The sequence below is a fragment of the Pongo abelii genome, chromosome 11, assembly GCF_028885655.2.
Source record: "Pongo abelii isolate AG06213 chromosome 11, NHGRI_mPonAbe1-v2.0_pri, whole genome shotgun sequence".
In the NCBI taxonomy this organism is placed as follows: Eukaryota; Metazoa; Chordata; class Mammalia; order Primates; family Hominidae; genus Pongo; species Pongo abelii.
Genome location: NC_071996.2, coordinates 61616058 through 61639631, shown reverse-complemented (window position 1 = coordinate 61639631; position 23574 = coordinate 61616058). Strand labels below are relative to the sequence as shown.

General features: G+C 43.4%; 1 protein-coding gene across 15 annotated transcripts in view; it reads right to left on the bottom strand.

Moving 5' to 3' along the window:
- Positions 1-23574, bottom strand: part of TANC1 (tetratricopeptide repeat, ankyrin repeat and coiled-coil containing 1) — a 262694-nt gene that overhangs the window by 55693 nt on the left and 183427 nt on the right. For 8 of the 15 annotated variants that reach the window (XM_024243336.3, XM_054548916.2, XM_054548922.2 and 5 more), the window contains 6 exons: positions 13158-13421; positions 7339-7461; positions 5915-6196; positions 4466-4617; positions 1564-1795; positions 232-398 (listed from right to left, as the gene is read on the bottom strand). In XM_024243336.3, coding sequence (XP_024099104.3) covers positions 232-398; positions 1564-1795; positions 4466-4617; positions 5915-6196; positions 7339-7461; positions 13158-13421 — 1220 coding nt within the window. The remainder of the gene's footprint in view (positions 1-231; positions 399-1563; positions 1796-4465; positions 4618-5914; positions 6197-7338; positions 7462-13157; positions 13422-23574) is intronic. The other 7 variants (XM_054548917.2, XM_054548918.2, XM_063712612.1 and 4 more) reach the window with 3 other exon arrangements.

Sequence of the window (23574 nt, the reverse complement as noted above, 5' to 3'; positions counted from 1 at the left end):
GTGCAATTCGATGCCAACAGGAAACTTACCTGACATCTTGATAAATATACCTGGGGCTAAAAAGGTCAGAGTTTCACCCATGTACGGCTCTCTGGACTAGTTTTTCAAATTCTTAACATAGTTTCCAATTCAAGGAGCTGAATGGTTTACAACAGTTTTACATTATTAATATTTATCACTGTAAAATTGGAATATGGGGACTTGGAAAAAGATTTGAGAATTCTTTGTTACCTGAAAATTTGCTCTTACAGTCACAATCAACTTCAACCAGGCAGGAAATTTAGAAATAATTTTGGTAATAAATGAAGAAAGTGTATCTCCATAATCAGGTTTATGAAACTCAGCTTCATTTAAGCCATCTATCAAAATAATGTATTCTTCTTCAGGAATTTTCTGCTCTGCAGGATAAAATAATTTTTTCAAATTAAGAAATTATACATTTCTGTAAGACAGCAACACCCAGTGTATTTTAACGCCCAGTTTAGTGTTAGAAACTAAAAAGGTTTACATATGGCACAAGAAACAGTTTTCACAGAAGCATATTTTCTATTAAATTTATAATGAAAACTGGAGCACAGAGCCAAAAGAAAACCAATTCTCACAAAACAAACATATTGCATGAACACGTTAGCAGAATCTCACTCGTGTATATAACACAGTTAGCTCTTCATAAACCATTGTCATTGGGGTGGGCTACACAAAGATAATGAACACATACAGAGGCCCAATCCAGAAAGGTCACTAGGTCCCCCATGAGAGCTCCTCAGTGGATTCCAGGGAAGGGAAACTGACCCCCTTGCTGCCCCCAGCCCAGGGCAAACTGCCCTGCCCAAGCCATACAACCAACACAGCGTGAGAGCTCCATGCTACCGACTCCTCCAACAGGGCTCTTCTCTGCGAGCCTGAATCTGGTTTTCTATTTATTAGTGCTGATTTTCTGCCCAGGCAATAGAGAAGAAATGATGACATATCTGTTTTCTATCCCTCTAGCACCTTCCAGCAGAGGTGCCATGTGGGCAAGTAAACAAGCTCAAAAGGTGAGGAGTCGAGGCGAGAGAGGATGGGAAACTGAAGGGCCCATCAGGTCACTGATGTCCATTACCTTGTCGGGGACAAAAAATTAAAATGGAAACCTTTAGAAGTCACTTTAAGGTTTCAATTCAACTGAGCAGAGGCCCTGACAAATATATATGCTGGAAAATTCCTCCAAATAATCCACTTATTCCCTCAGATACTTAGGAGTGCAAAATACGCAACAGTCTTCTGCGGTGCAAGTCACCTAAACAGCCCGCACTTACAAGTTGACTACTTTGGAACTGCTCAGTCATCACATTCATTCTTATCAGGGTGCTTCTTTTAACACTATACCATAGGGGTGGTGTAGAAGGGACCTCATGGGGCTGGTTCTGAGAAAGAGGAGTGGATGGGCACGGAGGCTTCGACATCGTCTCCATGCTCCACCTCACTTCTACCCCAGCCCGGCTGACCACCTGCCTTCTGGAGACCACCTGTGTCTGCTGTACCACTACTGAGATGGGGCTGTGGGTAGCTGCTGCAAAGTACCATTTCTCAGGTTTGTGAGTGGCTCCAGCACTCCCCTCTTGAAAGCTGCCACCGGGTCCTGCACACAGGATCGGAGGCTCAGCATGCTCTGTAGTTGGGGCTCCTTTATCAGAAGGTCTCTGTAGGCGGCCAGCTGATGGGACCGGCAGAGCAAAGCTGCAATGCTGTGCACAAACTCGGGCACCAGGCAAGTGTATGTGTTGTCAGCCTGGCAGTAGTGGTAGGCCACCACCTAGGGGGAAGCAGAACCGTCAGCATTACCTCATCCTCTTCACACAGCTCCTTCTGAGATCTCAAACAGGAACACAACTCTGCCCATTCGCTGGTAACAAGATACATAGCATCTATTCACCAAGACTGGGTCATTTGTTAGCATAATTGTTCCATCTATTCCTTCCTTCACTTATGTGGTTTGCAGACCTTTAACTGCATCCACAAAGCCATCTTGATTAGCATAAAAATCAGAACAAGTTACTTTGTATTTAATATAAACAAACAGCATTCATAAAACCTAAAACCTACCCTGGCTTAGAGCAGCTCCAAGACATCCTAATATTCTCAACATCAAAAAGTGCCATCTTCACTAGGTTTCTGTTCTCAAGAGCAGCGGCACCTCTTTAGGAAACCCTTTTGCTGATCCCAAAAGGTAGATGATAAACCCAGTGGCTGTGAGACCAGGACTGTAGAGTCACAGCAGCTCCTTCTCCTGGTCAGGAGGGTCAAGACCTTGGCCCCTCCCCACACCCACACTGCATCAAGGGACACTGTGGAGGAGTTCAACAGGGGCGCTGTCTGAAGAATGAAACCCGAAATCACCAAATCTCAGCCCATCATGTGGAGAGACAAGTTGGAGTTGAGAGGGAGCTGCCCAGGTACTGAAAGGAAAAGGAATGGTCCCTGTTCCAAGGGACCTGCAGCGTCAGCAGGCTGTTTGTGAGAGGGACCCCACGAAAGGGCCAGACACAGAAGTGCTGGGAATGGGAGGCATGCTGTAGATAGAAGAAAAATCCAATACTTTTCCAAAGGAAGATGATAGGAGAAACACAAGTAGAAGGTAAGGAAGGAAAAGAAGAGGAAAACACTCGTGCCAAGAGCTACGTGTTTTTTGGGAGTATCTGCCTTGCTGCTGTCCCACTGGGTGTGGCAAGCCCCTGCAGGAAGTAGGACAAGAACCACTAGCCACAGTTCATCACTGAGGGCACCAGACTCTGAGGTTAGATGCCTTGCCAACCTGACACAGATAGTCAGGGATGTGGGATTAGATCCCAAGTCTGCAGACTCTTTAAAAGGCAAGTGGCAAAAATAAATGTGCAACAGCTTTTCTCTGGCCAACCTGGAGTTGCCATGAGACTTTTGGTTTAGATTAAATTTATCATCAACAGAGGAAAGCTGGCTGCTCTCCAACTCTCACCTGGACAGAAATTAGCAGGGATACATGTGAGGATCCTGTAAGCTTGTGCAAACCATTATGAGATGTCCAGTACCATGGTCTCACACGGCATTTGACAAAAGTAGCTTGGCAACCCAACAGTGGGTCATGAAATCTATTTATTTATTTTTATTTTTTATTTTTTTGAGATGAAGTCTTGCTCTGTCACCCAGGTTGGAGTGCAGTTGCACAATCTTGGCTCACTGCAACCTCCGCCTCCTGAGTTCAAGTGATTCTCCCACCCCAGCCTCCCGAGTAGCTGGGATTACAGGGCCTGGCACCACACCCGGCTAATTTTTGTATTTTTAGTAGAGACGAGGTTTCAATATGTTGGCCAGGCTGGTCTCGAACTCCTGACCACTGGAGTGATCTGTACCCCTCGGCCTCCCAAAGTGCTGGGATTACAAGCATGAGCCACCACGCTCGGCCTTGAAATCAATTTAGAGCCACAATTTTTTTTAAATAAACTTAGGAATACTAGAGTGTATTATAGGATATAAGAATAAACATAGTTCTAAAATGCTTTAGTTATGTGGGTGATTATGTGTGAATGATCTCTAGTGTAAGATGTATCTCTTATGTGGGTCACAGTCAATGGAGTTTGAAAATCACCGTAAGCAGGGATGGCTTTGAAGCCTGCACTACATCACTCATCTCAAATCACCCACTCATGACCAGAGGACTGTTCTGAACCAGTGGTCAGAACCATCAGGGGTGATGGTGCCAAGAGCAGTCATCATCCGGAAAGCAGAAGGGAAGGGATCTGGTGCAGGGCAGGATTCGGTTCAGCTCCCCTCACCAACCTCCCCACAGGGCCTCCTCACAAGGTGTCCCCATGGCTGCTGGCTCCAGCAGCTCTCCAGCTCCACTGACTCACACCACTGCTGCCCAGGGAAACTTAAGTAGCTCACTAGGAGCAAGGGATGTAACTGCTTTAATGCAGGAGTGCGGTTGGTGAGCCAGTGATGGGTGCTAAGCAGAAGAAAAACTTCAGAAAGACCTTGATGATTATGAATTTAAGAAGGGAAAGTTAGCCAAGGCAGGCTCTATTACAACTTCACAAGAAATCTGTCAGAAAGCTGAGGGAACCAAAGGCCTCAGACAACAGAATGCAGGGGAAGAAGTCTGGGTCAAGTCAAAAGCTCCCAATTTCCTGCTCACGTACCAAATTAAGAAGAGCACATGCAGATAAGTATGAATTTGTGGCGAGTGCACATGCTACCTTCTGCTGCCTTGAGGAACTCTTTCAATCCATTGTTTAAGATGGATCACGTCCACTGCCAATGTCTTAAAACAGATACTTACTGTCATTCACACTTTTACTTGGAGAACTTTATCACTATTTCATCAAAAGCTATACTTTATCATTAAGCAGCTGTCTCTGTTTTAAGCTCCCTTTTCCAATTTACTTCTCAGAAACCAAACTAGCAAATCTCTCTATCTGGAAGGCTCCCATAAAACAGGAAAGATTACCTTAGAAGCAAGATATTTCACTGCATCCTCTCTTGGTCTCTGGTTTTCAGCACTGACAGACCCAAGAGGTGTTTTAGCTGTGCTGGAAGCACTTGTGGAAGAACGCGGTGAAAGCAACGGGGTGAAAGGAAGATCCTGAGTGGGGTCAGAGGCTGCAGAGAAAGACCCATTTCATTATGTACATCACAGTAGGAGCAGGGTGGGGTATTGAATATATTTCTTGATTTGCACCAGGGCATATCTTAATAAGCAAGGAGTGAACATGGTCCAAAATTCAGAGGTCCACATGAGAGCACAGGTTCCCATCTGTCTCCCACCCAACTGTTCCCCTCCCTAGAGAACAGCCATCTACTGTTTCCAGTTTCCTCTATTAAATTTTTTTTTCCTTTTTTTTTTTTTTTTTTAAGACAGAGTCTCACTCTGTGGCCCAGGCTAGAGTACAGTGGTGCCATCTTGGCTCACTGCAACCTCGACCTCCTGGGTTCAAGTGATTCTCCTGCCTCAGCCTCCCAAGTAGCTGGGATTACAGGCACCCGCCACCACACCCAGCTAATTTTTGTATTTTTAGTAGAGATGGGGTTTTACCATGTTGGTCAGGCTGGTCTCAATCTCCTGACCTTAGATGATCTGCCCACCTTGGCCTCCCAAAGCTGGGATTACAGGCATGAGTGCAGTGGCACAATCCCAGCTCATTGCAGCCTTGATTTACTGGGCTCAAGCGATCCTCCCACCTCAGCCTCCTGAGTAGCTGGGACAAAAGGCGGGCACCACTATGACTGGCTAATTTTTTGTAGAGACAAGGTCTCCCTATGTTGCTCAGGCTGGTCTCAAACTCCTGGGCTTGAGTGATCCTCCCACCTCGGCCTTCCAAAGTGTTGGTATTACAGATGTGAGCCACTGCTCCTGACCTATTAAATTCTTTTGTGTCTTAAAAATCTCGTATGATTCACTTGTTCACCATGTTTAGAGTGGGTTTATTGCATATGAAATAAACAGTAAATAGTCAAACATTTGGCTCCTCTATCCTATGTCTTTATAATTTTGGAAAATCCAATACAGAAGACGAAGGCTGTGCCAAACAGGGTACAAAAGAACTCTACATTAGAGTCCATCTGAGCTTGTTCTGCCAGGAGCCCAACCCCTTGCTCTTAGGGCCCCAAATTCTCCAGGGCACTTGATCAGGCCTCACTGGCCCATCTCTGCCTGTATCTAAAGGAAGAGGGGGTTACAGTTCAGGAGGACATCAGGGAGCACTGGCCTTGCCCCAGCTTACAGCTGAATACACATCATGACGGAGGGACATATTCAAATAGTTCACACAGGATGGCAAACCTGATATAGCAGCTGCAACAACTTGAGGAAAATTGGTATTTTATGTCTATGTGAACAGCAATTTCCTCCATCTATCTTATGTTAATAAACTAGACAAGTAATTAAACATGCACGTACTTTTAGGTGATGAACCTGGGCTGTTGGAAGCAATCTGCCTCATGCGGCTTCCGTGGCAGCTCAGGGCCACCAACTTGGAAATGATTGCCGTCTTCCCAAATCCCACATTGCCAACCACCACCGCGCCTCTGTTTTCTGCCAGTTCTGTATTCCTCAAGTTTTCTTCTATCTGGTGAAAGAGCCAATCCCTTCCCACAAACACAGAGTCTGTTGTTATGCTTGGTACTTCAAACAACAAGGGTTTCAACAAAATGTCTTGTGGCTTGTAGGGAGCAAATCGTGCTTCAAAAGAAGAAAAAAAAATTTTTAGAAAAATGTCATAGTTTTATAAACTAAGAAACTCAAATATCATTGCTTGTGTGTTACATTAAATCCTTAGCTTTACCCCCACTAGGATCTGTCTGTAAGCATTTCCAATCTCGTTCTATTAATACTTCTATAATACCTCAATTACCATACCCTATTGGATCTATTGGACCAATAGGACACTACAGAGTGTCCTATTGAAATTACTGTCTAGTCTGGTCATGGCTTTGAATTATTCTCAGGACTCAAGGCAGACACACAGAGGATTAGAGAAAGCCATGTGAGGGGCCAAATCATGTCTCATTGGTTTATCTGGAACTGCATTTAAGACGTGTTTCTTCCCTGCTGTATAAATAAAACAGAAACATGTTTTCCCTAGAAATAGGGCTCTGCTCTCATCCAGGTGTGATGACTCTTTGCCTGTACAGTGAGGCTGCTGTGTACCTCACACAACTGTGTTACAGGTAGACAGAGAACATGGTCAATACATTCCAAGGGTTGTTTTTGTTTTTTTTTTTTGAGACAGTTTCCCTCTTGTTGCCCAGGCTGGAGTGCAATGGCACGATCTCAGCTCACTGCCACCTCCGCCTCTTGGGTTCAAGCGATTCTCCTACCTCAGCCTCCCAAGTAGCTGTGATTACAGGTACCCGCCACCATGCCCAGCTAATTTTTATATTTTTAATAGAGACGAGGTTTCACCATGTTGGCCAGGCTGGTCTCAAACTCCTGACCTCAGGTGATCCACCCGCCTCGGCCTCTCAAAGTGCTGGGATTACAGGCATGAGCCACCGCACCTGGCCTAGTCCAAGAATTGAAACAAAGCTTATACTTTGTTAGTAATAAACACCTAATGAGTGTTAAATTACCCCTCACTTCAAAATAATTTACTGCAGAATTACTTTTTCAATCCCAGAAGGAAGTTAATCAGATATTTTAAAGGAAGAAGCTTCAAACCGTTGAGGATGACCTCTTAGCACACCTCACATATGCTTTTAGCACAAACACACTTTCCATCATGTTATAAACACAGTTGGCTTCAATGCTGGTTATCACAGACTTTCAAAGTTACTGACTGAGTTCGTCATAACCATTATCGCAGCTGATGCGAGGATAAGTACCTTTAACTTCCTGTGCCCTACCTCCAGCCGTATTGTGCCATGGTAATCTAATTGACGTCCGTAGAGGAGCATTTCTCTGCCCGTCTAAATAACTCAGATCTTCCAATTTGGTTGAGCTTGTTGCTGTAATATTAAACTGAAGTTTAGTATCTTCAAAGGTGACTTTAAATTTCATACCTAAGTGACTATAACTTATAAATCACTAAGTAATTCAGTTCAGGCTTTCAACAAAATTTACTTAAACATCATTTTGATATTGTTTGCCCCAGTTTATTTTTCTGGCAGTATCATTAGTTGAAAAGTGGTAAAAACAAAATGCTTCTTTTTCTTAAAGTTATGTTGACTGAGTTGCCAGAATTCTCCATTATTCCTGGAAAGAGACAGAATTCACCATAAATTGTTTGATGAGGAAATCTGACAATCATGTGGCACACAGCAAAGCTTCAGTACTTACACCACAAGCAGGTGGCATGCTGCTAGATTCTTCTCTGCAGCTCTGGGGAGCTTTCTGCTGTTTGGAATTCCAAACTTATTAATTAAATGGGCAGATTCTATGTGTACAATTCCACAGCACCCAGAACACTAAAAGTTGGCTCAGTAGTAATAGTATAATCATATTCCTAAGCTTCAAATATATGTGTAGACTTATATACACATTCTATATCATATCGCATTTTTTGGTTATTTTTTATTCTAAAAATAAGTTATGTTTATCTCTGACCAAGTCAGTAAGACTCATATCACCTAAGTATTTGTTATAAAGCATTAAAGAGCAGGGTGCGGTGGCTCACGCCTGTAATCACAGGACTTTGGGAGGCTGGGGTGGGTGGATCGCTTGAGGTCAGGAGTTCAAGACCAGCCTGGCCAACATGGTGAAACCCCATTTCTACTAAAATACAAAAAAAATTAGCTGGGCATGGAGGCAGGTCTCTGAAATCCCAGCTACTTGTGAGGCTAAGGCAGGAGAATCGCTTAAACCTGGGAGGCAGAGGTTGCAGTGAGCCAGGATCATGTCACTACACTCCAGGCTGAGTGACAGAGCAAAACTCTGTCTCAAGAAAAAAAAAAAAAGATCTCAAACATTCATACGAGTTAGATTACAAAAATAACTAGCACAAAATAATTTTGCTAATTCTCAAGAAATCTTAGAAACAAGTATATAGTACACGTTTTTGCCTTTTAAAAACCCCTCCTGTTATTACATTAAGGAAAATCTAAAATTAACCTAATTTGGTTTATGGGTTAAGCCCAACATGAAGTACTGTTGATTTTAGTCAGATTATTATCTTTCAGGACAAGAAAATATACAGTGACTTGAGGGCAAATGAGAGCCTAGACGGAGACATAGTGCCTGGGTAAAGGCTTCTTAGCTCTGGGGACATCTTCAGTGGGACCAAGGTGCAGGGGACAGAAGTCGAGTTGGGCCTCCTGTCTTCTGAAAACTCTCTGGCTGCCCAACAGGCTCTGACCCAGCATCCAGCTGCCGACCAGTGCCATCTGTCCTACCTGCACCCTTCCTATTTCCCCCAACTAAGATCTCAGTCCTTCTCTTCCTCACTATCCATATCATCCTCTCTCATTCCTTCATTCAACAGCCACCTGGGTGGCTCCAGGCCTGACTGTGTTGGCATATCCCCTCTTGCTGCATCCTCCAAAGGGCAAACCAACATGTGCCCTGCCTACTCATCCTCCCAGCCAGCAAGAAACACCTGAAACCTTGACTTCACGACAGCATGCACCTATGCCTCTGTATCCTCCTGGTGCATATCCACAGTGTATACACATTTAAGTGAATATTCTATGCACTTTGCCAGCTACCACGCAAATCTTTCCCATTAGAAAGACTCAGCTAATTCCATGTTGGGGCTTTTAAATGGATCGAATGTACAGTAATCCAAGGACAGCCTCTAGCTTCTCTCTAGGCCCTTCATAACTAGGGTGTATAAAACCTCCCGGAGGGCCAACGGGACTACACTGTCTTCCCCCAACCTTCTTACCTCCCTACAGTAACACAGCTTGGAACATTTTCTAGGCTCCTGCCTGAGCACTGAGACCCTTCTCCTCACATGCCTCATGGTGAATGCACCCACCAAGGCACAGGTAGAAGGGGCAGGCAGCCATATTCATAACCCATAATTCATTTCAGAGCCAGAACAGTCATGAACATCTGACATAATGCTGCAGCCCTAGAGAATAAAAAGATGCTTTAGAGCCTCAAAAGTGTTGCCTATTTCCCTTTCTTCCCCTGACTCCTTAGAACTAACAGTTTATAAATTTATAACAACTGAAAGGATTAAAATTATGTGACCATAAAAGACATTCCAAATAAAGGATTGCAAAAATGCCCTAGATTGTATCTAAACAGGTGCAGGAGATGGTAAGATTCCACAGGCCTGTTTTCAGATTCCCAGTCACTAGAGCTTCGGCACCAAAATCTGCAACAGAGCAGCCTCAGCACTTCCACAGCTCTTGACTAATTCTCAATTTCAAATACGATTAAGCCGAGCTGAAAGCTGCAGCAGGGCCATAAGCCACCACCTGCCAACTATCTCAGCTTTCTGAGGCATTTTCGAAGCCACCAATAGAGGTGCCAGTGAATAGGGCAGGGAGATTTCAGTGGCTTAGCTATGTGTCCAGGTGCTCCCCACCCTCTGAGCAGGTAACTTGGGCCACTCTGCCCTCTCAGGCATGCCTACAGTAGATTCTCAGTTGTTACCTATGCAAAAGTCAGACTCACATTCAGTATTTACCCATAAATGCTTTCAAAATCCTAGACACTACTCAGGGCCCAAAAAACCCAAAGGTAAAGCAATAATTTCATGCTACAATAAACCCACTGCTAGAATCTCTACAGTGAAATTAATTATATACTTGTTGTGAACACACACACACACACTATATCTAACATCTGGATGAGAAGCACATTTCAAGATGTGGAGGAAAGTGTTTTTTGGTGAGGGTGGGCTTGGTGAGGCAAGGCAGAGGGAGACATCTCTAAGCTGAACAAAGAGAACATTTGCTAAAGTTGTGGTCTGACCTATGGAAAGTCCATGCCAATAAGTCCAGGGCAATGACCAGTTTTAGGAAAACTGGATAGCAATCATGCTTGTTTCCTGGAAAATTAAACACAGTGTTCTATAATCCACTCAGAAAGTATTTTGAAAGGAAAAAAATAGAAAAAAATAGAACTCATTACCCAACTTCTTTATGATTTAAAACATACCTTTAAAGGTTTCTAGGTCTGTTTTTAATAAAGGAAAGAGATGTCCATGTCATGCATTTTGATGTGATATATAGTTGTCCAAACCAATCCCACTCTAACAAATATCTTTACAAAGAAAATCTGTATAGTGAAATAATCTTTAAACCTAGCCAACTTATTTTTATAATCTTTGTCAAAAAATAAAAATAAAAACACCTATCACTGTACTACATGGTTAACAGACAATTCCAGTTCTCTGTAGCAAGCTCAGTAAAGGACCTTAGGAAGAAGTTCTGCACCCAATTCCCTAGGGGCCAGCCCCATGGGGAGACTGTGAACAGAGGCCTGGCATCACCCTTCCTTTACCTGCCAGTCCTCATATGCCAAAACACCTTTCCCACCAAAGGGCAATTTGCTTACCTGGATCATAACATGCAAATATTCTACGAGATTTCTGTATACGGTCCTTCACATATTATTCTGATTCTTCTGAGTGTTCTCTGCTGCCCTGTTTGTAGCAGCCTGCCTTCTAATCACTAAATAGTGCTGCATAGAGTCTATACAACCTGAATCTTACTCTTCAACGGTACTTGAAAAATCGTGCCATTTCCTCTTAACTGAGGTTCAACCTCAGGGGCAGGAAGGGAGGCAATGAAGAATCTACCAGACTCCTAGCTTGTTAAAAGATATCATGAAATAGGCCTTTGCTCACGTCCTTTCAAAATATGCATTTAGTTTAAAAAACATGCAGCATAGAAGAAATGAGCAAACCCATTAGGCCAGGTAGACTTTGCTCAAATCTAGAGGTGAAACCCTCCCATTCCACAGGAGGTCTAGCTCAAGGGCACACGCAGAAGCTAATGAATGCACACAGCAGAAATCAGAAAGCTCTGCTCTATAATCACGGCAGCCTCCTGGAAAAGCTCAGCTCACACCCACTGTCACTTCACATGGCAGGAGACCCATAAAGAACATCGAGCAGAAAACAACCCCAAATGGGATGCTTTTAACACTGTTAAAATTAACACAGTAATGTTTCCTAATTTTAAAATAGCTTCATTAAATTGAGCACAAGTTCACTATTTTTGTTGAAGTCAATAAAGTGATCAAGTTCTGGGATAATACAAATGACCCATTCATCATAACTAGGTAAATATGGTCTAAAGCACCTTGGGTGCCACATACTCTGTTAAAGTGGTGGGACAGTGGTGGGAGGACAGGAAAGCTTGTGGAAGGACTATCAGTCAACTCGTATAATGTTCTCTAGTATTTCTCTCTGGCAGACATGCCAAATCCCTCTTCTGGAACAAGGCCATTTCACTTCCTTTTAAAGTGAATTAGAGTTGTGCCTCAGAACTTTTTCATTAGGGCCACTTATTTATCAGCTACTTCAGAGTCCCATTGTAAAAGAACACCCAACAACCACCAGAGTGACCCACCACATCCTGAAAGCATAGTATAAATCACAGAGAAATTCTCTGATGTAGGAGCGGAGAATCTGGGTCCCTGCATTAGTAGAAGAGAAATGTTAAGTGCTACACTGATAAAGAATGACTGTAGCAAGTTCCTCTTCTAAATTCAGCACAGGGCATGGAGTTTAGAAACTAGAAACCTTAAAAACAGGCCCCACAGCTCAGATGCAGAGAGCTCCTTTCCCTACCCATCTGGAGCTATAGTCATCCTTCACTATGCACTGGCGATCACTTCCAGGGCCCCCTGAGGATACCGAAATCCTCGGATGCTCAAGTTCCTTCTATAAAACGGTGTAATATTTGCACATAACCTACAAATATCCTCCTATATATTTAAAATAATCTCTAGATTACTTATAATACCTAATACAATGTAAATAGTTGTGAGACTGTATTTTTAAATTCTTATTATTTTTTATCGATTTTTTTCCTTGGGTATTTCTGCTCCATGGCTGAATGAATCCATAGATGTGGAACTATAGATACAAGGGACTGACTGTATTCTCCTTGCTTGACACACACCTGGCGACCAGTCTGACTATTGACAGTTGCCAGCCTTTGTGCTTTCTTCTTTGTTCCAGCTGCTGCATCTTGGTAAAGCATGTGTATCTCGAATATTTTCATTTCCTTGATTGAGAGCTCCTACTTCCACTGCTTACATTTTAAGCTGTGAGCTCCATTTTAACTAAATTGTACAGAAATTCGGCCCTCTTGCCTGTACGATCGGCCTCAATTAGACAAAAATAAGTTTGTAAGTTTGGTAAGAAGTTCCTCGAGCTGATATTAACAAACTCACTCAACAATTCCCATTTACCAGGAAGTAATAAACAGTAATGAATTTTCTAAGGCTTAAAACAACAAAAACCGAGAGGAGAGTTTTTATACTTTCTTCTCTTATATACAAAGAGCCCGATAGTCCAAATAATCGATTTAAAGAATTCCAGAGCAGAAGGATCACTTAAAGACCATTAAATACAGCCTTATTGTGTTTACAGGTTAGTAAACTGAGGCTTAGAAAACGTAAGTGCCTGACCCAGGGCCACGAAGCTGGCTTGTGTCTGGAGTGTCTTCCCATGTGAAGACAGTGAACACAGGGCACCTTGGTCTCCCTGAGATAATCCTTCCAGGGAAAGGTGTGGCCTTACCTGCAACTGAGTTGGGCCGTGGCATTATTAGTGAGCTGGAGCCCTGAGAATAAGGGACTGGACCATCTCCAGCTGAGGATTCTGCTTTGGGCAGCGTGCTCTCTGCTGACCCGGTGGTCTCCTCTTCTGCCACTGGGGAGCAGTTATCTGCCCTGCGGTCATGAAGCACTCCCTTCTGAACCCCTAATCTTAAGCTTCCGTCTTTATTCCATTCCAAACTGGAGCCACTCCGGTCATCATTTTCGGATGAACTTGTAATTGTGGCTGAAATGAAAGACCAAAATACTTTGAAGGAGGCCAGGCACAGCTGGGGCTGAAGAGTTAAAACATGCACACTGCCCTCCCCAGGATCAATGGAAAGTTTTCCAGTCCACACAGATTTTTATCAAAGTATGTTCCATACAACGTATTTTGGTAAATTAGAAGAATGTGGCTTACCAGGGGAAATAAGCTGCTAAATCACTCTACAGAGAAGAGGAGCGAGGGAAAAACTCTGATAGGAAGATAATGAAAAAATTGTCTAAAAAGTATCAGAGTTAAGAGTAAAATTATGTAACTTGGAGATAACATATCCTCTCTTTTTAACAAAGATTACTCACAAAAGAATTCATGTCTCATTAAATTCCTTTGAACCTTTAAATATTCTTTCCAAATTAATAACATTTGTTGGGGGTGGGGGAGCGGGAATGAACAACAGAATGGTTAATGCAGAAATGGTGCAGGAGAAAATCTTTAGAAACAAAAATACAATTACAAAGTCAAACAGAGAATTTGACCCTTAAAGCTTATAACATCCGTTCAAGATGATCCAGAGAGACTGACTTATTATTTCCTCAGCAGCACAAAATGGAAAACCTTCCCGTATCCAGCGCAGGTGAAGCACCAGCAGGAGAAGGTATCCTATGACTGCAGAATTCACATTTAATCTCCAAGAAAACAAACCAGCACAGAAAAAAGGTACAAAAGACCTTTTGTAAACATCTTGGCAAAAGAGCAGAAAGAACATGGTCAAAGAGAGAAGCAATACTCACCCTACATAGCTTCTACAAAGAGTCACTTCTAATTTAAAGACGCTGAGCCATACGGGATCCCCTTGCAACCACAGGTCATCATCACCTGGGCCACTCACACCGCCCCACTGTTAGAACTAATACTGGCTGCGTCCTTGAGAACAGGGGCCATGTACACCGATGCCTCTTTCCCTATCTGGATTCCAGTCACCTAGGCCCTCAACTCCAAGCCTGTTAAATGGGAGTGCACAGGGCCAAAGTGCATCCAGAACCCAGCTCCTGGATCAGGCTGCTTTAGCCACACACCAAGATGATACACACTGTATCAGAAGGCTGGTAAATTATTTAGGATCAAAGGGTCTGAAGGGTTTAACTTTGTTTATATTCTTTACGGTTTAGAAGTAAAGACAAAACTATTTCCTTGCAGTGGCCACAGGACATACTGTCACAATTCTAACTGTCTTTACTCCTCCTGCTGCTGCAGCCTGGACTTATCACCCTCTCTGGTTGCCTATTTTTAAAAATCCCACATAAATGCTGAAGCCTTCCCTAGGGTATCCACGGCGATCTTTTCCTTTTCTGAATAGCACAGCACAGCACATAATAAGTCCTCAATAAATGCTTGCTAATTGAATGAATGAGCAAATGAATAAACTTCAATTCCATTTGTGGTCAGAGACACTACACTTAATCTCACTTACCAGAGTTTAGGATCTGATTTTGGGTGCCCATCGTTATGATTCCCAGCATTTGCCAGTGTTCCATCAGCAGTATTAAACCATACCTCCACCTCTTTGGAATCAATCACAGCCTTCCTTGTGTTTTTAAATAGACCATTTATATGAACATAGGCATAGCAAGTATGACTCTTTCCATCATAAAAGTGCCAATGGTGGTGTTGACAGCAGAAGTTAGCATTTACTGAAGGTTTGCTATATGCTAGAAGTGGGCTAATGTTTTTCAGGAGTGGTCTAATTTATTGGTAAGTTTATTGCTTATAATGGTAATTATTAATGGTAATCCTGTTAATAAGCTTGAAGCATAAAAATGCGGGCCATTCCATAACACAGATTGTGGTGTTACAAACCTTCACATTTAAATCCAGCGTTTGCAACTCAAAATGCTTTTCTCAGACATATTGTAATAAGTTAGGTTCACAGGCTACTCCAACACTCAAGTGACAGGAAGAGTTCCAGGCTAGGGAGATAGGGGATTTGTTTAGTTTTATTTTTGTGGCTGTTACATTGGAGAGCACGTATTTGTAAACTGAAAAATTAAACCAAAAGTCAAAGTGCTCTCCCTAAGTGCCAAGCACTTCTGAATCAAACCCCAAAGATCTGAGTCCTAACTAGGACCTCAAGCAGGGGAAATAAGGACTTAGCTCACTTCCTGTTACAAGTGACAGCACTGCAATCAGGACCTCAGGGACCCATGGAGCAGCTGAGGATGGCTGGGAAGGCCAGGTCAGAGCTCCTGATGGCAGGACAGGTGGAAGGTGTGGCTCTCACTGGCAGACATGTGCCCTACACTGTGCCCAGCATCTCATCGGTGGGGAGAGGGGGCGGAGGGGCAACACTCAGGTCCTGGCAGGGAGAGGAAGGAAAAGGGGTGGGGGAGGAAGGGCTCAGCTGCAGGAGCAGTCACTGTGAAGAGAAGTCCCAGATGGGGTAACAATTTAGAAATGAACATATTGTAAGGTCAGTGTTTATATGAAGGAGACTAGTGAGGAAGAAGAGGCAGCCCTTCCGCTGCCCTCACAAAGTTCCTGTGAGAGAGGCATTCCACGGTCCACATGTCCCAGGGTTCTCAGAGGCAGGGAGGCTGGGAAATCTGAAGCCACTCCACGAACACTCCTTCCTGGGATTCAATATCAGATGTAGCCTACACAGCTGGAAGCCCAGACACTCTCATCTTGGTTCAGCTCCATCTGAGCCCTGAAGCAGATCCAGCTGAGCAGATGAAGGCCAAATCAGTCTGGCTTCCCTGTACAACCTAAGAACACCACCAAACATGGCAGCCCCGGAGTCCCCAAGAAGAGAAAGCTGGTTCTTCCAATAAACAACATCTTTCTTTCTTCCAAGCTTACAGAAATTCAAACTCCTAATCAGGTTAACCCAGTCAATCACTCTCAAGAATGCTTGTGGGTACACGTACACAACAAGGGCAGCATCTTAACTGTGATGACTTTAAAAAAAAAAAAAAAAATCTCTAAAAAGTGCTATTTGACATTTCCCAGAGACTGGCTAATGTTTATAGTTGCTTAATAATTTAAAAATTCTAGCATTTTGTTCTTTGGACTAGTATAGATGGCAGCTTTTGTCAATTACAGCTTGCTATCGTCATCCAAACTGGGTCTCAGCCACCCTCGCAACACAGAGCACTCTGAAACTGAGCGACTTATCAGGCCTTAAATTTTATAAAGCTGTGAGGTTAGGCTGTGCCTCACAATTTAGTGTTACATTCCGTTTAGTCCCAAGGACAGTGTCTTATCTTCCTTTGTACTAGTGTACAGGCGTAGAATACTTCCAAAACACTTTTTTTTTCGAATAATATGGGGTTTCACTATGCTGCCCAGGCTGGTCTCAAACTCCTGGCCTCAATCAGTCCTCCTGCATCAGCCTCCCAAGTAGCTGGGACTACAGGCACACATCATTGCACCTGGCTCACTTTCTTAATATAACAGGGTGTATACCTGATCACATCCCATGAGAGGAGGCAGATAGGCTGAGAACCATCAACCCCGCCTTATAGAGATAAAAGGCTCCAGAGAACCTGATCTCTCTCTCTCTCTCACACACACACACATACACACACACGTATGTGTATGCACAATTGGTGGTATAGCTAATACCAATTCTTCTGATTACACATACAGCGTATTTTTAAAACACCATTTGCTTGCACGGTGCTCAATACATAAAAGGAGTTAATTATCTGTGGCTAAAAGTTCATGAAGTCTGCCTTGTTAAAAAGTCATCCACTCAGTCATCAAATGCTTTGCTCTGCAAGACTCTGAAATACAACTGCACTCTTTCTTCACCTTCCGAAAGTGTTTTTTTTTTTTTTGAGACAGGGTCTCACTCTCTTGCTCAGGCTGGAGTGCAGTGGTGCTATCTCAGCTCACCGCAGCCTCGAACTTCCAAGGCTCAAGTGATCCTCCCACCTCAGCCCCCTAAGTAGCTGGGACTACAGGCACCACACCTTGCTAATTTTTTATATTTTTTGTAGAGACACGGTGTCGCCATGTTGCCCACACTAGTCTCGAACTCCTGAGCTCAAGCAATCCACCCACCTTGGCCTCCTAAAGTGCTAGGATCCAACTTTACCCCTTGCCTTCTGAAGGTTCTATGTTGAATGGACACTTAAAATAGAATCAGCAAAAGAAAAATAAAATCAGTGTAGGTCCAGGGCCCTATAGGTAGTTTGGTGGGATCCAAATCAAGTTATAGGCTTAAATGAACATCAAGGAGAAAGCTAACTGTAACCCGACTACAGTATTAGCCCAGAATTGTTTAGGAACTAAGGGCCAGCGATACCAAACATATGCCACAAATAATTCATCAGGACCTTCTCTTTGAGCTACAGAGAAGACAAGAGGTGAAAAGAGCAAGGGGCTTGCTGCAACCTTGGCTTCTCCCCTCTAGGGGGTCCACAAGGAGGTATGTGTCTCCAGACCAGGTACCATTTTGGGCACTGGACATTTTTGTCTTTATAAACACCACCTTCCACATGTGTTTTCTCTCTTTCCACTAGCTATCAGGAAACTTAGGAGTAAAGCTTTCTGCCCACTTATAAGAAGAATACAGTCTTATGAATGTGACTCCTCCATGCATCTTTTCTCTTGCCCTATTTCATACTTTCCCCAACTCATACCTTCACGGAAAAGGAAAAATCTTGGTTTATTACATGTCTGTTTTGAGCATTTCAAATTCACTGGTGAGGAATTAAGTAATGATCCTTAAGAAATCACAACAGTGGCGAAGATGAATATTGGAATACTGTTTACTATATGCCAGGCTTCATTCTAAGTTCTTTTTGCAGTTCAACTCACTGACTCTCATTAACAGCCCTATGGACAGGAAAGCCCCAGAATGCCCTAAGTCCCACTCTATTCTAGAATGGGGCTCTACACGTTTTTTTTGTTTCGAGACAGGGTCTCACTCTGTTGCACAGGCTGGAGTACAGTGGTGCAATGACAGCTCACTGCAGCCTCGACCTCACGGGCTCAAACGATCTTCCCACCTCAGCCTCCTGAGTAGCTGGGACCACAGGCATGCACCACCAGCACCTCTGGCTCATTTTTAAATTTTTTTGTAGAAACAAAATCTCCCTATGTTGCCCAGGCTGGTTTTGAACTAATGGGCTCAAGCGATCCTCCCACCTCAGCCTCACATGGTGATGAGATGACAGGTGTGACCCACCATGCCCGGCCTCTCTACACTGCTCTGATCATACCATACTATTAAGACAAGACTTGGCATATATCCCAAATACATGTACTATAAATTATGTACATATACTATTATAATAGAAAATATGCATTTTGAGAGGATAAAAAAATCACAAATGGATATTTTCTCCCAGAACGTTATAGACTGTCTTGCATTCCCCATTTTCAAGATGAGGACTCTCTGAAGAGAGTGATTTGTCCTTCCCTGGGTTGCAGAGAAAATTAGACATAAGGGCATATGTCAAGTGCCTCAGGCATCATGAATGCTCAGGAATGTTTTCCTCCCCACACAACTGAAGAAAAATAAAGTAGCACTTAAAAAGCAAACATTTTTTAACCTCTGTATTTAGCTTAGTGGTTGACAGGAAGAATTTAAAGTTAAAACACTGGACCAATGAATTAAGGATCAAACAAGAAAGGAACATAATGGCCGCTCATAAAAGTGGATGAAAGGAAGAAGTGAATAGAAAAGGAAAAGCCCACTACTGTAGCGAGACTGCCTCCTGTGACTAAGAACTTTCCGAATTAGGTTTCACCACTGCAGAGGAAGTCTGATCAGGAAAAGATCAGAGACAAGTCAAGGCAATGAGCGCAGAAGTCTGTAGGCCTCTTTGGCTGACAGGTGGCGTCCCTCTCTTGTGCACCCACACCTCACACCCAGCAGGCATTCAGTCCGCCAGGCCACATTTTGGATTTTCCCAAGTGTGTAAGGGAAAGCCTGCACAATGAAACTGGCCTGCCTTAAACCTTTCTGGCCAGAAATGCCAGACTGTACTTTTATTTCCACCCCTACCTAGGCCCGACCACCTGCAAACTAACCAACCACAGAGAACAAAGTCCCTGGTTCACCTGCGGCCACAGCTTTTAACCTGAGGGGTCTAGTGAAGGCACTTAAGCCACCTTGCCTGGAATGCCAACAGAATGTCCCAGGTGGGACCCCTGCCCCAACCCTGCATGGTAACCTTCAGCTTCAGGAGACTTCTGGCTTCTCCTTCTGCAACCGCCCAGCCCCATCCAATGTGCCACAGGGCCCTGCTCCCTCTCTGGCCTTGCTCTGGGAGCCCTGTGTGCTGGCTTGTGACAGCCAGATCTCTGTACGAAATTTCTAGCTCGGCGCTCACCTGTGTTGCGCAAGGCATGCTCTGCTATGACATGCAGCAAGGCCAGGGGCCCAAGCCGCACATTCCCAGCCACATTCATCAGGCCCTTCAACTAAGGAAACACCTAAAGGAATGGCTGGGAGCAGGTGGTGCTGGACGGGGAGGATGGGACCCACCACACTGCCCAACTGAGAAGAACAGTCTCCGGAGACAAGTCTAAGGACTTAAATAACATGACATTTTCCAGAAAAAGCACAGTGTTTTGGTAAAGCCTCACATAACCTGTGCACAGACACTGGAGCTTCTCACACAGTCTAATGACCCTTTTCCAGACTTTGGAAAAGAGTTCGATTAGTGGTATCATTATGCACCCACAGCATACATCTTCCGTCAGAGGTATCAATCACTGTCATGTCTTAAATTCTTCTCAGTAATTGACAACTTGCTCAGACTCTCCACAGAACAGAAGACCATTTTGTAGTCCCACAAGTGGACAAGTTTTGACAATAGATGCTGTGCCTTATCTTTATTGTCCCAGTACTGAACATGCTTGCTCCTGGTACACAGTAGGCACCAATAAATGCTTGCTACACCAATAGAACAGCCTGAAGAATCCAACTACAGTCTGAATAAAAGTACAGCAGGCTCTTTGCTGACTCAAATCATTGCCAAGAATTTCTTTCCCACATTAAGCATATTACCAAATTATATACATAAAGAAAAATTCTTCTCTTCACCCAAGAGATTTAACAAAAAAAGCCTTCTATAATTAAGGATGATTTTAAAAATTGCAGGCAATGTAGCAAAATGAATATTAACCCAGACTTGAAACAGTCTAAATAGTTATTACCAAATCAATTTCAAAGCATTTCAATTTAGTAGTGAGCAGGGCGATACAGGTGGCAACAAAGCAGTATTAGCATAAAATCAAAAGGGTAGGATTTACAACAAGTCAAAAAGGAAAATAAAGTACAATTAATTCATCTTTGTGTGCCTCTGCATCTGATTATCTCCCTTGGGACACAAAGTCCAGGAAATAAAAGGTCTAAAGCTACCTCTGGAATCACTTTCATTTTATAAGCCTAGCAGGAGGTAGGAGAGAGTCAAAGGAAGATAAAAGTCAGCCCGTGATAATTTTTTTTTAAACATCCTAAGCAACTAGGCAGAAAAATAAATATTATCAAACTCTAGCAAGATACTCTAGCAGGATACTAACCAGGTGTCTAATATTTTACTGCAAGCTACTTCTGCAGAAGTGTTTCTACGAAGGTATTCCCCTGTCTAAATGCATACCTGCCTCTCTGCTTCAAACTGAGCAAGAAGAAAACAAATGTAAGCATGAGGAAAGCAAAGGAAAGGCATTCAGAAGAGCTTCAATTCTGAGCACTTAATCACCCAGAAAGCCACCTAGCCAGGTGGAATGTGGCGGCTCATGCCTGCCAGCTCAGGTGCTGAGAGCCGGGCAGGTAGATGACATACCTGCTCTGTGTGGCAGACACACCCAGCTGGGGAGAGGCAGCCACTGTTCCCTCAGGGTCCCCTCCCTTCATGGAACTGTCCTAGCACCATTTCTCCAAAGGAGGCCGATTCAGGACACTACAAAAATACTCTGGAGATTACACATCTCAACAGGTAAAGGCAGATTAAAAAGACGAATGGAGAGAGTGACTGACTTAACGGCCCCTCCCTCAGCCAGAATAAGTCCTTCCCCTCTGCACATCTATCATTAATGGATAGGAAGGATTTCTTTTTATTCTGATAGGAAAGCTGGGTTTTCTTTGTTTCTTCTCATCCAGGCTCTATCCTCTTTCTTCCTAAATGCAGAAATAGCCTATTTTCTTGAAACTAATACACACACTTAAAATTTTATCACGATATGTACATAAACAAAAATTAAATTTATCTCAAAGCACTTTAAAACACATTATTTTCAGTGATGCTTTGTTTGAAAATCAGATTGGTTTTCACACATTCTAATGAAAACATACTTTATATTTCTTTCTAAACTGGGATTAATACAGCTTACAGTTTCCATTTGTAACAGTTGGAAGCAAGTCATATTCAAAAGAATGTCACTAAGAAAAAATGTTTTCTCAGACAAGGAGGAAACACCTTTAAAAGCATACTCTGTAAAGTTTTTCTTTTCACAGTAAGTAACTGAAAGCTATTTTATGGTGATTGGGTACAGTTGGGTTTCACCTTGAGAAGACTTTCACATTGCAAATTTGAAAATCAGACACTAACTTCTAGGTAATGCCAATGATTTTAACATGTAAAGAGTAAGGGAGTTCACTTAAAAAAATAAAAAAGATAATCATAGGGAATTCAGTTAATCCCATTCAGCTTAGACAGTATTTCTACATGACAGAATTATTATACTTCTAAAGACATTTATGTCAGAAGAACTTGGACCTCCTGAAAGAGGATAAAGCGGGACTCCCCTCTGGATAACATAATACAGTTGAAACAGGGGGCAGGAGGGGTTTACTAAGCCCTGGCTTCCAGAGAGGAAGACTGGAGGGGGCCCAGTAAATTCTTCTACTGGTTACTAGCCTGCCCTTTCTCCTCCTAAGCAGTGGAAACAGAACACAGGCAGGGCACCCTGTGGCAGTCCTGATGAAAACACATACTTTATATTTCTTTCTAAACTGGGTGCCTGGGCATGTGGGAACACAAGCTTCCTGTCCCTGCATCTGCTGGACAAAAATATTTAGATTAAATATAACCAACATGATGCGAATCAGCTTAAAGAGTAAAGAAAGTTCCAGGAATTTTAAAGGATGGTTTAGCACTGTCTGAAATTTCCCCAAACTGCTCTGAATAAACCATGCGAATACTGTACATGGAACCCTGCTTTGAGCCCACAGCTGCCCAAAGCTTGCAAGGCCTCGGCAGCTGTGTGCACTTTGTACCAGTCCACCCCCAAAGCCTCTGCCATTCCAACCCCAGGTCTACTGGCTGACAAATATTAAACTACTTAAAATGGAAAATTAAATGGAAAGCCTCTTCCTGCCTTCTCCAGGCCCTATGTAATTGGGAGCATGGGTCCTCACCAGCCTGTTTTACAAGCCACTGTTAGGTCTTCCAAAGCAGGAAGCCAAGGTATCTCATCTTCATCTCCGCCCAACTAGGGTCATGGTGCTCTTGAATACTTTACTCTGTGAAACACTTACGATGCCCAAAAGCTGCCATTCCCAGGCTACACCTTATAAAAACAGGCATGTTCTTCAGATGGAAAAAGGCACACCCCTACTCCAGCAATCACAGAACCACAACTGAGTCATAGATAACCTGCTCTGTGAAGAGGCAGTGGAACCTGCACACCCTGTATTGATTTAAGAGGAAGCTCTTCCCCTTTCTGTCCCCACCACTCCTGCCTCTTCAAAGACCTGTGGCTACAGTCTGCCTGGAGAGGAAATTCTTGCGTCTTTTCCTTCTCCTCCCTACCACACCTCCAGCGTGTCCCTTGGCAACAGGTTCTAATTCTGCATGTCATGGAAGGAGAGAGAACAGATGAACGCTGTCAACAGCAGTGCCTCCCTCTCATCCCTCTACAGCCCTTGCAACCTGCAGGAAAACAGAGTGGGAGGCATGGTCTCCAGAGCTGGGGTCTTCTGGATGAGAGGGACTTACCAGCCACTTCCTAATTCCTTCTGCTTTCACCTACGGTTGCCACTTTTCATGCTCAGCTGAGTTATAGGAACATGTTGGCTTGAGCAGAGGAAAAACGCAGCTTCAATGTCATGAAATGTGCTACTCTGTCATCGTGGAAGAGGTTACAACACAGACATTGAAAGGTTTGACAAAGCCCATGTGGAATGGGGATCCTGCATAGCTTCTTTATAAACTGAACGTTC